Source organism: Heliangelus exortis, chromosome 7, assembly GCF_036169615.1.
Source record: "Heliangelus exortis chromosome 7, bHelExo1.hap1, whole genome shotgun sequence".
In the NCBI taxonomy this organism is placed as follows: Eukaryota; Metazoa; Chordata; class Aves; order Apodiformes; family Trochilidae; genus Heliangelus; species Heliangelus exortis.
In genome coordinates this window covers 15,843,712-15,858,025 of record NC_092428.1, presented here as the reverse complement: position 1 = coordinate 15,858,025, position 14,314 = coordinate 15,843,712, and the positions used below count along the sequence as shown (strand labels likewise).

Sequence of the window (14,314 nt, the reverse complement as noted above, 5' to 3'; positions counted from 1 at the left end):
GGGGGAAGCCGGAGGAAGGGACCGACGGGGCAGAGCCAGCGGAAGGGGTGGGTCGAGTCGGGCTGCGCTTGGCCGGCCTCGGCCAGGGTCGCAGCGGCTTCATGGGCGGTGTGTGGGGCCGCGCGGCGCGGCTTGGCTTCCCCACGGCCCGGGCGGCGGCCCCCGTCAGCGATCGGCGGCGGCTGGGCTGGCTGTGCGGCGGCGGAGCAGGCCCGCTGCTGCTGCTGGCGGCGGGGGCTCTGCCCCGCGTCCCGTCCCGCCCGCCGGCTGCTCTGAGCTCAGCGCCTCACTTCCTGCGAGCCGGGGCGGGGCGAGGATCCGGGGGTCTCCTCTGCGAGACGAGCTGTAGGGCCACCGCGCACCTCTCCGGGGAGCAGGCCGACGCCATGCCCGACGCCAGCCCCGCTGAGCCGCAAGCGCCGGCGGGCACCGAGTTGCTCCGCCACGGACGCCGGAGGAAGACGAAGGTGGGAACAGGAGCGGGCGGCCGGGCCCCACGTGCCGCGCGGGGGCGGCCATTTTGTGCAGGTCGGCCTGGACCCGCCGCGGGCTTGGGGGGATGGCGGGGGAACCCCGGCGTGGGGCTTCAGGCCTTAAAGTCGGATAAAGGCGGCGGAGGGCATTCTCCTTGTAACACTCCCGGTACTTCGGCAGGAGGAGACTCATGAGAAGAAGCTAAAGCGGCCGGAGAAAGTGAAGCGGTGCGGTAATGCCGAGGGCGAGCAGGCCCAGCCCGAGGAGAGCGAGCTGGGCGACTGTGATCTTGAGCCCCCGCTGCCCAAGAAGACAAAAAGAACCAGGGAGGAGAGCAACGCCCTGGCTGAAGAGAGCAGCGTCTCCGAGCACACGGTGAAAGCATCCTCTGCCGTAAGCAACGGCGTGACATCCCTGGCAGCCCGGAGCGCGTCCGGGGACGCGGCTGATGGAGAACAGGACAGCGATGCGGAGGTAGAGTGATGCTCTGTCTGCAGAGCCCTTGTCATGCTGAATTAAAGTTCTACTGGTAATGAGTGGGCTTAATGACTCCTGTTAGGTGCTGTGTGGGGGCTTGGTCTGTGGCAGTGTAAGGTTGCTGTCGTAGGCAGCATTTGTTGCTGTTCCTGGGGGATTTACAGCACTGAGGGGCACCCAGCATCACGTCCGGTTCCGCCCAAGCTCCAGGTGATTGAGTGAAGCTTGGCAGTGCATGCACCCACACGTGTTGGCTGTCTCTCCATGTGCTTTTCCCTCGTGGTGAATGCCAAACCGTGTGGAGCAAGTGTATCCTGCAGTGGAGGAGGCTGGCTAGGAGAAGGCACTTTCCCTTTGCTAGCTTGTCATCGTGTAGCAGCTTGATCTGAGTCCTCCCTACTGCATAATGAGGCACAGTCCCAGAAATGTTCACTGCTGTGTACTGTGAGAGTGCTTTCTCTGCTGGCTGGCCCTTTGAAGAAGTATTTGGCAAGTTGTCCTGTAAGGAAAGGGCAAGGTTATCCTCATTATTTCCCCCCTTATCCTCATTAGTCCCCCCTTCTTGTTCATATTTCACCCTTGGCCACACACATGCCTGCAATTGGGCCCCTCATCTTGCCTTCCTCTGTGTAGGGCCTTCTGTTGGTGGTGTTCTTTCTTGTGTTTAAGGTGGAACTGTGAATCAAGAGAGTGGTTTTTTGTACATTGGGTGTAGTGATGTGATCATTTGGATCTTTGAATTAGAAGCTAAATTGTGAGGTTTAAGTGTTTATTGGTGTGCAAAGTTAAGAAGCTGTTTCTGTGGTAAAGTGAGTATGTGTGATTTAGAGGGCAGTTCCTGCATTACACAGTGAACTGTGACACCTAGTACATTGTGCTGTGAAAATGTTTTCTAATTATTTCAGTGGACTTCAGTTGAGATTTTTAACAAGTAGTTTTCCTTTCCTGACTTGCCAAGCATATGTGCATGATGTGGTTAGTTCGCAGTGGCAGGGCACTTTTTCCTTTTTGTTTGCCATGTGCCTTAAAAGGTGGTGTGGATATATCTGAATTAGAGGTGAGGTGTTAGTCAAGGTTTTGAACAAGTTGTAGGTAAAAGTGGGAAGACCTTTGGGAGCCTTTACTCAAGGCTGATGTAAAACCAAGATGCACTTGTAGGAAATCTGTTGCATGGAGAGATGCAGACTGTGTCACTATATCTTGCCTTTTAATACGGGGTGTTTGTATTCTGTTTTCTCTTTATGCTGTGATGAGGTTTTTGTTTGTGTAGTACCTGCATCACAAGGATTTTCTTTTACTTGAAACAGTAAGGAGATATCTGGTAAAATTATGGTGGTGAAGCAAATGCACAGCTTTTATTTTGTGCTTATGTAAGGTGTGTTATTTTCTCATCTCTTTTTTTTTCTTTGTTTTATCCTCTTAGGAGCTGACAGAAGAAGAAAAAGAAGGCAACTTCTCCAATTTTTCTCTCTCCCAAAACACCATCAACCTTCTCAAAGGTTAGTTAAGGTGAAAAGAAATTCCTATAAATATTTTTCCAGAGGATAGGCCTTATTTTACCCATATAAGCAGAGGCAGAAGACATTGGTGAATTCTCCTAAATTGACATTTATTGTGTGGTAAGAATACATACATGAACAGTAACTGTAGATTCAAATAATCTACTGTTATTAATAGGAGCAAAGTTTCTGTTTTGTTCAGTTGCAGGTACCTTAAGGTGATTGTATTCTTCCATGGTGTGGTTATTTCTAGATACACATTGTAGAGGAAGGCTTCTGTTATCATTATTATTCTGCTTGCTGTGTATCTACTTCATTTCCCATATCAGCTGTCACTTCTTAAATAAGTGTGATGGGTTTGTATGTGAACATTCTTTGGCTTCTATGAACAGAATGTCTATGATTATTCTCATACTTCTGGGCATTTTCTTATCTCTTCCAAGTTAGCTTTGTTAGTGAGGTAATCTCTGTAGTGTTCTTGCCCTCTGTGTTGGGAACATGCAGTTCTTGTTCCTCTGACAAAATTGTCCATGTTCCTTTATGTTTTCCTTGCTCAGAAATTTTATTGGATGTATGGTTTCATATCCACGGTGCAAAATCTTTCTGAAGCTTTAGAATGTTTAGAAACAAACAACTTAATCTCCTCTCACACCTCAAAACCAAGCTAGCACAAAATCTTGTGCTGTATCAGAAAAAATATTGTTTCTTTGTGGAGATGAAAGATACAGACTCCAATGCTGCTAGCAAGCAGCATCATCTTGTTCATCTTTCCCATGGCTTGGTGCCCATCAGCTCAAGGATGTTTCACTGAGAGGACACGTATACCACATTCTCTTTGTCCTCTTCCTCCACATTGCTTTGTTTTTTTTCTTTGTCTCCAGTTGTCTTACAGTAAACATCACAAAGGCAGCTGTATTTTATTGTGGATACTCAGTTGTATGTCTGGGGGGAATACTTTTTGATCTGGAGTAGGAGTAAAACCCAAGATGTGGTTTTCTTCCAAGTTGCATCTCCTGTTGTGTACAGGATTTGACATTCTGTGCCCTACATATTTGGGGTCATTATATAGCCTTCTGATTGTTTGTTCATCTTGCAGTAGAATCAGCACCTTTTAATAAAGTCTCTTTGGTTTATTTTACAGCTCGAGGTGTAAAGTACCTGTTCCCTGTGCAAGTGAAGACCTTTCAGCCTATATTTGATGGTAAAGACCTAATTGCTCAGGCTCGAACAGGAACCGGGAAAACCTTTTCTTTTGCAATTCCACTGACTGAAAAGCTTCAGAGTGTCTCACAAGATGGGAGAAGAGGCCGTGCACCAAAAGTAACTCACTTAAGGGTTAACACCAAAACCTTAGAGTATGGCAGTTTTCAGAATTGATTTTGTAGTTGTTTTGGGGACTTCTCTGGGATTTTTTTTTTTTCCCCCCTTTATTGGTGTTTAAAATACTGAGCACTTTCCTCAGCTTAGGAGCTACAGAGTGGCAGAAGTTTTTTGAGCATTGCTGTGGGAACAGGTTTTATGTTTAGGGCTCCTTCTCACCTTTGTTTGGGTGAGGGCACTGCAGAAGTAGCTAGTGGGCTTCCAGATCACTGTCCTTGGGAATTTATTGTGTGGCTTTGGGGTCAAATCCCCTTCTTCTCAAGTAGTGGTTGAGTCAGTCTACCTTCACTGAGGTGGTTCCTCACTATAAATTCTGTGGTGAGAACTGACAGGTCATGTTTTTGTATTCTTCCTTCATGTCTGGAGACTCAACTTAATGGATGTAAGTGATGTTTACATTTCTACTTATGCACAAGGTGGAATTAATAGCCAGATACCTGTGATACATTGCCACACGAATTAAGTGTACATATTTATCGTTAGAATGAAAAACTGTTACAGTCTGCAGGTTTGCTGCCTACATAATTTTTGTATTTTATTAACTCTAAGGATGTTGCAAGTTTTAAAATCCTACTGTCTGAAAGATTTCTAGAGTAGAGTGCAGCTCTTTGTTTTATTGTTTCATTTTTAAGGAAACTGAAGGGGGGAAGGATAGATCCTGGAGGAAGGCATGTAGGTGGAGAAGGAGGATATGTGGCTAGAATGCATTATATGGTTTATCTTTTAGGATTTTTTTTGCTCCAAATTGTTTAGGGGCCATTCGTGGCGTTTTAGTGCTGAACTGCACCTTCATTGTCCTTGGTAATGTTACCAAGTGTCTACATTATCTGGCATTAACTTAAGAAAAAAAATTGTTATGCATCGCTGTTATCTTGTAATGCTTTGTCTTGTTTCTTCTTGCTGGCTCTGAGGGTGTGTTGTGTAAGCTCCAGGTGGCAGGAAATATTGCTGGGATGGTGGGGAGCTGTGAACATCTCTGCAACAAGTGTAGGATAAGAATGAGAGTACAAGCTGTTTGACATGAAGTAATCCTGCTTCTCCTAGCACCTTCTCTCAAACACAGCTTACATTTTTGTCTCTTTTCACTCCCTTCAGGTGCTGGTTCTTGTTCCAACCAGGGAACTGGCCACTCAGGTAGCCAGAGACTTCAAGAATCTCACCAGGAAACTGTCAGTGGCTTGTTTTTATGGAGGAACTCCATATAAAGAACAGCGTAAGTAAATGCTGAGGAGTTGCTCCTGGACTGGAGTTGACTATCTCCAAATTCATTCCATAAATAAATCTCCCCCTGCCCTCCTTCCCCTCTAGTTAGGAACCATGACAGTGCTTTCAAAGAGATCATGCAGCCTGGGTTGAATTATGGAGAGTTGTAGGGAGGTGGGTGTTGGCCTCTTCTCTCAAGTGAATAAATGGTAGGACTACAGGAAATGGTCTGAAGTTACACCAGGGGAGGTTTAGACTGGATGTTAGGAATAATTTCTTCACTGAGTCGTAAGGCACTGGAACAGATAGCCCAGGGAGGTGGTGGAATTGACATCCCCAGAAGTATTTAAAAGTGTGTAGGTGAGGCACTTGAGGACATGCTTTAGTGGGCATGTTGATATGGATACTGATAAGTATATTTTATTTTCTTCATCTGGGGGGCAGGAGGGATGTTGGCAGTTGGATGCGTTGATTTTAGAGGTCTTTTCCAATCGTGACAATTCTGTGATTTTAGAAATTTTTATTTAAAAGGGTGGTTGTAGATCTGGCAAGTGATTATTCCTTTTGGTTTCTTCTTTGTTGTGCGTTTGTGGGGGTTTTTCTGTGTGGACTTGCACTGGGACATCCAAGGGAAAGGGTTGTGTATGAGGCTCTGGCTGTCTCCAGAGGTAGCTGTGAAAAAGAATTTAACTGAAAAACTAAAGCATTTTCCTGTAATAAAGCTCTGGAGTTTTCTAATGCAAGATCATTAGAAATTGGTGTGTTTTACTGTAACTTAACTTGTGGTGTAGCTGGTATTTTAGCTGATACTCCTGACAGAGCAACTCAGACCCCACTATGCTTGTTAGTTACCCAGGCTGGGCATAGTACTTCATGTGATGATGAAAGTGAAGGGCAGTAGCTTTTTAGTTTTAAAACTGGAAGCATTGCTGTGTACTGGCAACTTTTAACCTTGTTGTGTCTTAGTGTTCTGACACTGTCATTGTTTTTCTCTTTTCTTCCAGTTGATCTCCTTAAAAGTGGCATTGATATTCTAGTGGGAACTCCTGGACGAATCAAAGACCACGTTCAGAATAGCAAGCTGGACCTTTCCAGTGTGAAGCACGTTGTATTGGATGAAGTTGATCACATGTTAGACATGGGCTTTGCTGAACAAGTGGAAGAAATCTTAGGATTTGCTTACAAAAAAGGTAAATTCTGACATCAGGAGAAGCATAGGAGACAATGCAGAAAACACAGTTTGAAAACTGCTGGTGCACCCTCAATTTGACTTTTTTGTGCAGTGCTAGTATCAGAGCACAGATAAAAGGCTAGGGTAGAATTGGAAAATATTCGAAGTAAAGTAACAGGTGGGTAAAGGCTTGGAGTGGCATCTCTGGAAGGAGGGGGGGGGAAAAAAAGGCTAAAAAGTAAAAAACACAACCTAGATCCCTGAGCCATAGTATTCTTTTTCCCGAGAGGGGTGGCAGAGTTAGGGTTTTGATATGTCTGTACACTTGTCATGACATAAGGTTGACAACTAGGGAGTATCTGCTCTTCTGATGTAATGGGCACTTAGTGAAAGCCACCAGGAAGCAGGTACAGAGCAGAAGATGGTTATTTTAGTAGTGTGAAATTCCTTGTCACGTGCCAAAAGTTTTGACAAGTGACTTGATGAATTAGTAGAAGTAGAAATATAAAGAGGGTGTCAGTTCTGGCTCTGGAAGTCAGAAAAGCTGATTGCTGATAGATTTTCTTAATAAACTTCTTAAGCTACACTTGACTACTGTTGGAGAGGGTATGTGAACTTCATGGGTCTTAGGTTTGATCCACTACAGCCACTGTTATTTTTGCTTGTTATATTCTCCCCATTTCTGCAGTTGGTATTTGTCCTTCCTGACAGCAAAAAAGTAGAAGCTTTTAAAGAAGAAAATCTATATAGGTTTTGGAAGAGTTGTTATAATTATTCAATCTTAAAAATTTTCTTCATACCTGTAAAAACACTGTAAGGGATAATAAGCATTCTTTTGCAATGTGTGTTTCTTTCTGTCTGATGCTGAGGAGCTATGAAGGTAGGTTAAACTTTTTCAAGGTACTGTTTGTTAAACTCTTCTTCTGCAGCTGTCTATGTTGTATTATTCTTCCTCACTCTGATCTGCAGTGTTTTTAGCCTGACATTTTTCCTTTGCACATAGCCATAATGTTCCCAGGTAGTTACTACTGGAATGCCAGGCAAGGAGGGATTGAGACAGGTTCTTAAAGTTATGTGGGAGGACTTCAGGCTTGGTGTAAACCATGTTTAGTGAACAATCTATAAATGTGTCTTGCATTTCTTCTCAGACAAGATGAAGGATTCAGTTTTGTCCAGGTAAAATTGTGTAATTTTGCCCTTGGTATTTAAAGGGTATTAAAAACGTTTTCATTGCTTCTTAGTTTTCTTCTCGTACCTGACTCTTGTACATACAAACCTCTCAATTTGAGAGCAAGTCTGTTGCTTTTTTATCAGTATTTAAATTTCAGAGTCTATTATGATGACTGAAATTGGTGGCTTTTCCTTCCAGGTTCTGAGAACAATCCCCAAACACTGCTGTTTTCTGCAACTTGTCCACGATGGGTATATGATGTAGCAAAAAAATACATGAAAACTGAATATGAACAGATTGACCTGATTGGAAAGAAGACTCAAAGGACTGCCACGACTGTGGAAGTGAGTGATTCTGTTGCAGAGCAGAGCAGCTCTCCAGAACACGTGGTCTGGAAGAGATGGGTTCTGCACTGATCTCACAAATGGGAGGTGTGGAATGACTTTTGACATGATTGACACAAAGTTTTTAAGCACAGCTTTTCAGTTGTTTGCCAGTAGTTTGCAAACTTTAAAAATCCCATAATTCTTTCTGTGTTGATGTTTATCTGTCCTGTGTGTGTCTTAGATTTAACATAGATGCTTCTGTTTCCTTCCCAAATAGCACTTGGCTATCCAGTGTCGCTCGTCCCAGAGAGCAGGAGTCCTTGGGGACATCATTCAAGTCTACAGTGGCAGCCGTGGGAGAACCATTGTCTTCTGTGAGACCAAAAAGGAAGCAAATGAACTGGCCATGAATGCTTCACTCAAACAGGTACTGGGATCTGAAGGGAGAGCAACAGTTGGGATATTCAGGGGCTGACTGCCCTGAAGTAAATACAGGCTTGGAACTGTGTGGATGGAGGTGTTTCTGTGGGTGGATTTAAGACTTTGGTTTCTAAAAGCAGAGCGCTGCAGTTAAAATATCCTCATGGCTGGCAGAAAGAATTTATTCCATTAGTGTTAAAATCATGCAGAACAGGATCAAGGGAAAATAGTCAGCTTATGCTGAATAACCAAGAGATAGTAATAATGGTAATAAACAGGAACTAGTATAGTGCACATAGCCCATCAAACTAGTGTGCTTTTCAGATTCCCATCTCTTAATGATATTTATTCTTTGAACAGTCAGGATTCAGGAAAATCCAACTAATATGGTAGAATAGAATGTTTTGTTGTCCTTAGAAAGTTATTTAATAGTTTCTTTGGAATTCAGGTGAAAGTGAACTATTGGTCAGGTTTTCTATGCTTGCTTGGATTATCCTTTTTTTGTGGGGAAAGGTACTGGATTTTAATTTTAAGAGAAAATCCTGTTTGTTACAAAATTCTAATTTATGAAGAAAGAACAGTAGTGGGAATACATAGTTTACCTGGTATTTGATAAATGTCAGAGGAAGATCAAACCACAAAGTTAGGGTGCTTTATATTCCTTTGGCATCAGCTGTGTACTTCTGTTGCTCTTCACAGTATTTTGAGTTTTGTAATTAAAAATCTTTACATACTGCAGCCTAGAGTCCCCTGTTAAATGACACGTTAATGGTTTGTTTCATGACAGGATGCTCAGTCATTGCATGGTGACATTCCACAGAAACAGAGAGAAATTACTTTGAAAGGCTTTAGAAATGGTGTGTTTGAAGTTCTGATTGCAACAAATGTAGCTGCCCGGGGTTTGGATATTCCTGAAGTTGACCTTGTTGTACAGTGCTCACCACCAAAAGTAAGTCATTAGATGTTTTTTTTTTTTTTTTTAGACAGCGCAATGGGTTTTTTTCTCTTTCTTTACCAGAGTTAAGTCCTGATTCACAAATGAAGTGGCTTTTTTGTAAATACAGGCCTAGAATTTCCTAGTTAAGCTCCTGTATAATTTCCTAGTTAAGCTCCTGTATTTTGAGCTTCGATTAAAGGTGATGGGTTTTAGTTACTCTGGGAAGTTGTAAGACAGCTTTTGATGTTGTTTCATCGATTTCTGAATCGGTTTCAAGTGTCACTGCATTTTCATAACAATTCTAAAGTATTCCTGCTGCTTTTTTGTTCTTTTGAAACTCCAGTGAAGCTTTTTTTTAATAAAAGCCCTTGTGTCAGTAGTGTTTGTTAAAATTCAGGCAGCATACCTTGGGCAGGGTACTATATGCAAACCCAAGTAGTTTGTGTGTAGTTACAAGTTTAGGTATAGACACATAATGTACCACTCCTTAGGCTCTGAATTAGAATTTAGGTTGTATTTTCTTTCTTTTACAATGTATGAATGTCAGCAGTTGAAATGTCATTAGTTTCTCATGTTAATTTGAATTCTTAAAGGATGTTGATTCCTATATCCATCGTTCTGGCCGGACGGGTCGAGCTGGCCGGACTGGGGTTTGCATTTGTTTATTTCAAAGAAGAGAAGAAGATCTTCTGAAACAAGTTGAGCACAAAGCGGTGAGTTGTACCTCAGACTTCTGTAATGAAATTAGGTCCTGAAAAGACTCTGCTGCTCTAGACTCTGTAATTATGTGCTGCTAATGAGTCCGGTTTGGGTGTCCCACAGTCTAAAATGTTGCTATTTGGTAGGTGTTTGTAGATGCTTTTGTATAAACCTGTTCTTAAGTCTCATGAGTTTCCCCATGCTGGCAGTATTTGCTGTTAGCAGACAGACTGTGACTGGAATACATGAAGGAGACCATGGTTTCATTCAGTCTCCATGGAAATTGATGCAAAGTAGCCAATTTAAAGAGCTTTATTCTAGATTTCAGAGTAACTTCAATTAAGTGAAGACTGTGTTGACATTGTAAAGAGTAAGTGGCTAGAGATGTTGTTAATGTGAGTGACATAGGGTTGAGTTGTAGAGTGCTGAAAGCACCTTTAACTGTAATTTGTTTTCTTGATTTCAGGGAATTACATTTAAGCGTGTAGGTGTTCCCTCTGCTACAGATGTAATTAAAGCTTCAAGTAATGATGCCAAAAAGTAAGTTTGTTTGCCTGTTACTAAAAGATGTCTAGAGATCTTGCCAACAACTATGCTGCTAATGTAGAGCTTTAAGGGGTCAGACCTGCATGTGAGCATGTCTTTGCCTATGTGGTAGAAGTCAGATGTTTTCATAAGATATCAATAAACCTCTGTCTGCTTGAACATAGACCTTTTCACAGAACATAAGGTTCTTTTGAGTTCTTGCAAAAACTAACCTCTGTTTAGTTTATCAGAAATGAACAGCAGAACAGGGAATTACTGTCTGAGGGGAAAGTATCATCTGCTCAGATGACTATGGTACCAGTGTGTAAAGTGCAATACTTAGCATAAAGAGGAGTTACTCTGCAGTAATGAGGGTATTGTAGCCCCATCCCATGTTTCTTTGTATGGATAAATTTATTCTTGGACATCTCGGTTTTTATTCCATACAGCTCTGTTTACGTTTTATGCCCCATTGGTTCAAATTGCATTGGCAGGGATTATGATAATTACTGAGGGTTTGCCAGTGTCAAAGAGATAATGGGCAAGGTGTTGGGTTCACAGTGTGCTGAAAAATTGGAAGTGCTGGTGTACTAAAGTAGCATTTAAAAGTTTCCCAGCTTGTTTTCACTGACTGTCCCAGAAATAAATTTCATCAGCTTGAAGTGAGAGCAAGAAATATCAGCCCAGTGGCATTGTAGTGGTTTCCTTGTGAAGTTAAAGGAAGGGGTTCTAGGGTTTGCTGGCAATGCTTTCTTGTTGATTCTTGGGTTAAGATATTTTAGAGCCTTCCCTCCATGTCTATCAATGCTTTCAAATATGCTACATTGTATATCTTTTCGAGGGGCTTGACTGAATGAACAGAGAAGATGAGTGTTTAGCATGCTGAAGGTGTCCAGTGAAATGAGTGGTACTGAAGTATGAGTTCATATTCATACTTACATACATACATAGCAAAGGCTTTTAGAGATGATTTGATAATCCTGAAAGCTGTCTGAAGTCTTGTCTTAAACACTTCACTCTGGCCTTTATTGATCTCTTAAACTTTCGTTGTCACAACGCAGGTTGTTGGAGGACATTCCTCCTTCTGCAGTAGACTACTTCAGAAAATCTGCTCAAGAGCTCATAGATGAAAAAGGGGCAGTTGATGCCCTGGCTGCAGCTCTGGCCCATATTTCGGGGGCAGCGTACATACAGCAGCGTTCCTTGATCAACTCAACTGCGGTAAATAATGCTGTACCTGTGTAATCAGTTAATTGCCTGCCTCTGGTCCAAGTGTGGCATCTCCTTGGGCTCTTTCAGTAGGGTTTCTGAATAGCTGTTACCTCAGCTTCTTGTTTGTTTTTTGTTCCTTAACTAGAATCAACTCTCACTGGCACTCTGCAGGAAACCAGAGGAGCTCTAAATCAGTTACTCAGTTTTCTTGTAATGAAAGTTAAATAGAATTCTCCAGAGCTTTAAGTGACAGAAGGCTTAAAACTCTAGGACAGTTGAACTTACCACACTTTGCCAACTAACAGAAAGTTTCCTGCTATTGTAGTTTTCCATACCCAGGAAACTTTTACATTTCTATAATGTTTCAAGTAAGTCTAGCATGGGATTACCTGCTTTCAGAAAAATCTTGACAGAAGTGCAGCCCTTCCTTTTTATGATGCATTTTGAGAGAACTTGGTCCAGTCTGTTATGTGGTAACACAATTTTTGAAATAGCATGTGACAGGACTGTGCTGCTTTTATCAGGGTATTTTTTATCCCTTTTCTAGCAGTAATTTCTGTATGTATTGAATAAATGTGTCTCTGCTTCTGGCTGAAATAAAGAAATCCTATTGGCCTTTATATATCAATGGCCAATCCCAGGTTAGATGGATGCATTCATCTTCTTAGGAGGCTTTTAGTTCCTTCACTTTTGGTAAATCGGCCTCTTAGAATTAAACATTACATTACAATAACATTAAGGTATAGGTAACGTTAAGGTATAATATAGTTCATTGGTTAATGTGAAACAGGCTGTCCACCCAAGTTTAGTTTTGTCAATGTTTTTCTCTGTTTGCTGAAGGGCTATGTGACCATGGTGTTAAAGTGTTCAATAGAGATGCGCAGCATGAGCTATGCCTGGCGAGGACTGAAAGAGCAGCTTGGTGAGGAAGTGGATGCCAAAATATCTGCAATGCGTTTGCTCAAGGGGAAGATGGTAAGATGGCCCAACCTTGGGGAAGGGAGACAGGTGTATGTGCATGTGTCTGGCCAGTTTTTGTAGTGAGTGAGGCAGGAGTTCTAAGCACCAGGAGTTCTAAGCACCAGCATTGTAGCTAGTGGAATGCTTTAAAAGACTCTTGAAATCAGACGTAGCTCCTAAATTATTAGGGAGGAATTCTCTCCTAAAAAAAAATGAAAAAACAAGAAAGCATCAGAAATATGTACGTAGCGTGAGTGGTTCTTATGACCTCTGTTCTTTCACTGTGAACTCCTGCTTACACAATATATCACTGCATTGAAAACACAGCTGTGGAGTAGGGCAGTGACTGCCTGCCTGACCTGAGCAGTGTGGTGTTCACCCATCAGCCTGGCTCCTGATGTGCCTAGCACTTGTTTTTTCAGCAAGTGTGCTCTTGACAGATGATGCCTGGTTTTTTTCAAGCAGGCTGATTGCAGGCAATGCTGCTGTCAGTACAGAGCATTTGAGTCTGCATTTTATTATCGGCTTTTGTGTTTTAACTGCTTTTTACTTCAGCTTCTAGAAAGCTGCCCCCAAAGGCCGTGCTTTCTGCCATTTCTGGTTTCTTCAGTTAGCGTGTGTGAGCAGTGCAGGTGCTGCCCTTCTGGAGCTGTCTGTCTCTGTTCTTGGATATATCTTTGAAAAACAAATGCTTCTTCTTTTCTGTTACAGGGAGTGTGCTTTGATATCCCTGTTGGTGAACTGAGTAACATACAGGTATGCTTTTTAGCCAAAATTATCTTTGGAACCTGGTGATTTGGAATTTGAAATATAGGATTGAATATAGGGTGGTTTGGGAGGATAAAGTTTTTGTTTTCATAAGGATCTTACATAAGCAATACAGTCATTGGAAATCTCACAGCACAGTTGTTACCCTGTCATGCCTCTTTCTCATTGAAGTTCTTACTGGATTACCTGGTTTTAGTGAACAAGATCCTGTGCTCTTTGACTTTGGCTTTTAAATTCTCCAGTGTATTTGAGAGTTAACGAGTTTTCTGTCTACTCCCTCTTGGCCTTTTGAGATCACTTACCCTTTGTCACGGGACTGCAAGTTTAAGTACCTGAGGGGGGTCTACAGGAAAGGTGGGGAATTTTTACAAGGGCTTGTAGTGAGAGGACAACAGGTAAATGGTTTTAAACTGGAAAAAGGGAGATGAGGTTAGAGATGAGGAGGAAATCCTTCAGTGTGAGGGTGGTGAGACACTGGAACAGGTTGTCCAGGGAAGCTTTGGAAGCTCTATCCCTGGAAGCATTCAAGGCCAGGCTGAATGGGTAACTGAGCAACCCAATCTAGTGGAAGGTGTCCCTGCCTACCCAGAGGGGGATTGGAACTGGGTGATCTTTAAGGTCCCTTCCAGCTCTTAACTGTTGCATGACCTGATGATTCTAAGTTGTATCTCGAGAGATCTGCCACACGTGGGATTTGTCTGGAAATGCTTCTGCATCCAGTGTTGCTTTTAATTATCTAGGGTGCCTTGGACCTGCAGGCATGTGAAGTCTCCTTACATTGCTCTTGTTTCAGGAGCAGTGGAGCGACACGAGGCGCTGGCAGCTGTCGGTAGCAAAGGAATTGCCTGAGCTGGAAGAGTACCCACAGGAAGCAGGACGAGGACTCTCCAGGTTTGGAAATGGGAGGCAAAGCAATGGTGGCTTCAAGAGAAACAACTGGTTTAAGAATGGAAACTGAGGACATGGTTTTAAGGGGTCACTTGAGTAACTTGTGGCACAGATACGGGACTGAGCTGGTTTTTATCAAAAAGTAAAAGCCTGTTAGATGTTCCTCTCTGTCTTTATTCCTTGAAAGAGCGGCCCACCCTGGAT

At 42.7% G+C, this 14,314-nt stretch overlaps 1 protein-coding gene across 1 annotated transcript; it reads left to right on the top strand.

Annotated features, from left to right (window-relative positions):
- The first annotated feature begins 35 nt into the window (after positions 1-35).
- LOC139798429 (nucleolar RNA helicase 2-like) lies at positions 36-14,272 on the top strand. The gene is made up of 15 exons (XM_071749039.1): positions 36-467; positions 655-948; positions 2,375-2,450; positions 3,592-3,770; positions 4,926-5,043; positions 6,038-6,223; positions 7,574-7,719; positions 7,979-8,128; positions 8,909-9,070; positions 9,652-9,771; positions 10,224-10,297; positions 11,344-11,503; positions 12,335-12,469; positions 13,166-13,210; positions 14,016-14,272. Exons 1-15 carry the CDS (start codon positions 102-104, stop codon positions 14,178-14,180), a joined length of 2,376 nt encoding a protein of 791 aa, XP_071605140.1. The 5' UTR covers positions 36-101; the 3' UTR covers positions 14,181-14,272.
- The last annotated feature ends 42 nt before the right edge of the window (positions 14,273-14,314 follow it).